Genomic DNA, 540 nt, shown 5'->3' with positions numbered 1-540 from the left:
CTGTGGACCAGGTGGACTGGAAGGGGCGGAGGTAACTAACTAGCAGCGGCCAGAGGTGGCCGCCCGCCCCCTCCTCGCAGGACACGCGCGCCTGGAGAGGGCGCGAGCTGCGGGGCCGGCTGTCTTCCGAGCTCGGACCCCGCTGCCATCTGCTCTGCGATTCGCGCGCGTATCCCCCCCGCCGCGCTCAGTTCCAAATCGGCCACCATGGAGGCGCAGGCACAAGGTGAGTGGTCGCCGGTCGCCCCCAAGGCCGGGTCCTGGATGCCCAGGAAGCCGCTTTTCCTGAATCACCTAACTTTACTCTCGGCCGGCGAAGCGGTGGCATCCCACAAAACCAGAACTCGGCTCCTACGTACGTCTTCGGGATAAGGCTTGCATTTCCTCGCCAAACTCAGGATTTGTGGTGGGGCTGGGGACTGGAGAAGGGGCCGGGGACCCCCGCGCCAGCGGCCTGCCCGCCGGGATTGTGCCCCTGGAACGCACGGCCCCTTCCCGCAGCCAGTTGCCCCCACTTTCTCAACCTGGCGGGTACCCAAA

At 66.9% G+C, this 540-nt stretch overlaps 1 protein-coding gene across 6 annotated transcripts in view; it reads left to right on the top strand.

The window, feature by feature from the left end:
- Positions 1 to 540, top strand: part of Tpd52l1 (TPD52 like 1) — a 100,879-nt gene continuing 100,339 nt past the window's right edge. For all 6 annotated transcript variants that reach the window (XM_029564098.1, XM_017798466.2, XM_008834256.3 and 3 more), the window contains exon 1: positions 1 to 226. In XM_029564098.1, the coding sequence (XP_029419958.1) occupies positions 208 to 226 (19 nt within the window). In that variant the 5' untranslated portion in view covers positions 1 to 207. The remainder of the gene's footprint in view (positions 227 to 540) is intronic.

Source organism: Nannospalax galili, unplaced genomic scaffold (genome assembly GCF_000622305.1).
Source record: "Nannospalax galili isolate Female #2095 unplaced genomic scaffold, S.galili_v1.0 scaffold597, whole genome shotgun sequence".
NCBI classification, from domain to species: domain Eukaryota; kingdom Metazoa; phylum Chordata; class Mammalia; order Rodentia; family Spalacidae; genus Nannospalax; species Nannospalax galili.
This window is presented reverse-complemented; position numbering and strand designations above follow the sequence as displayed.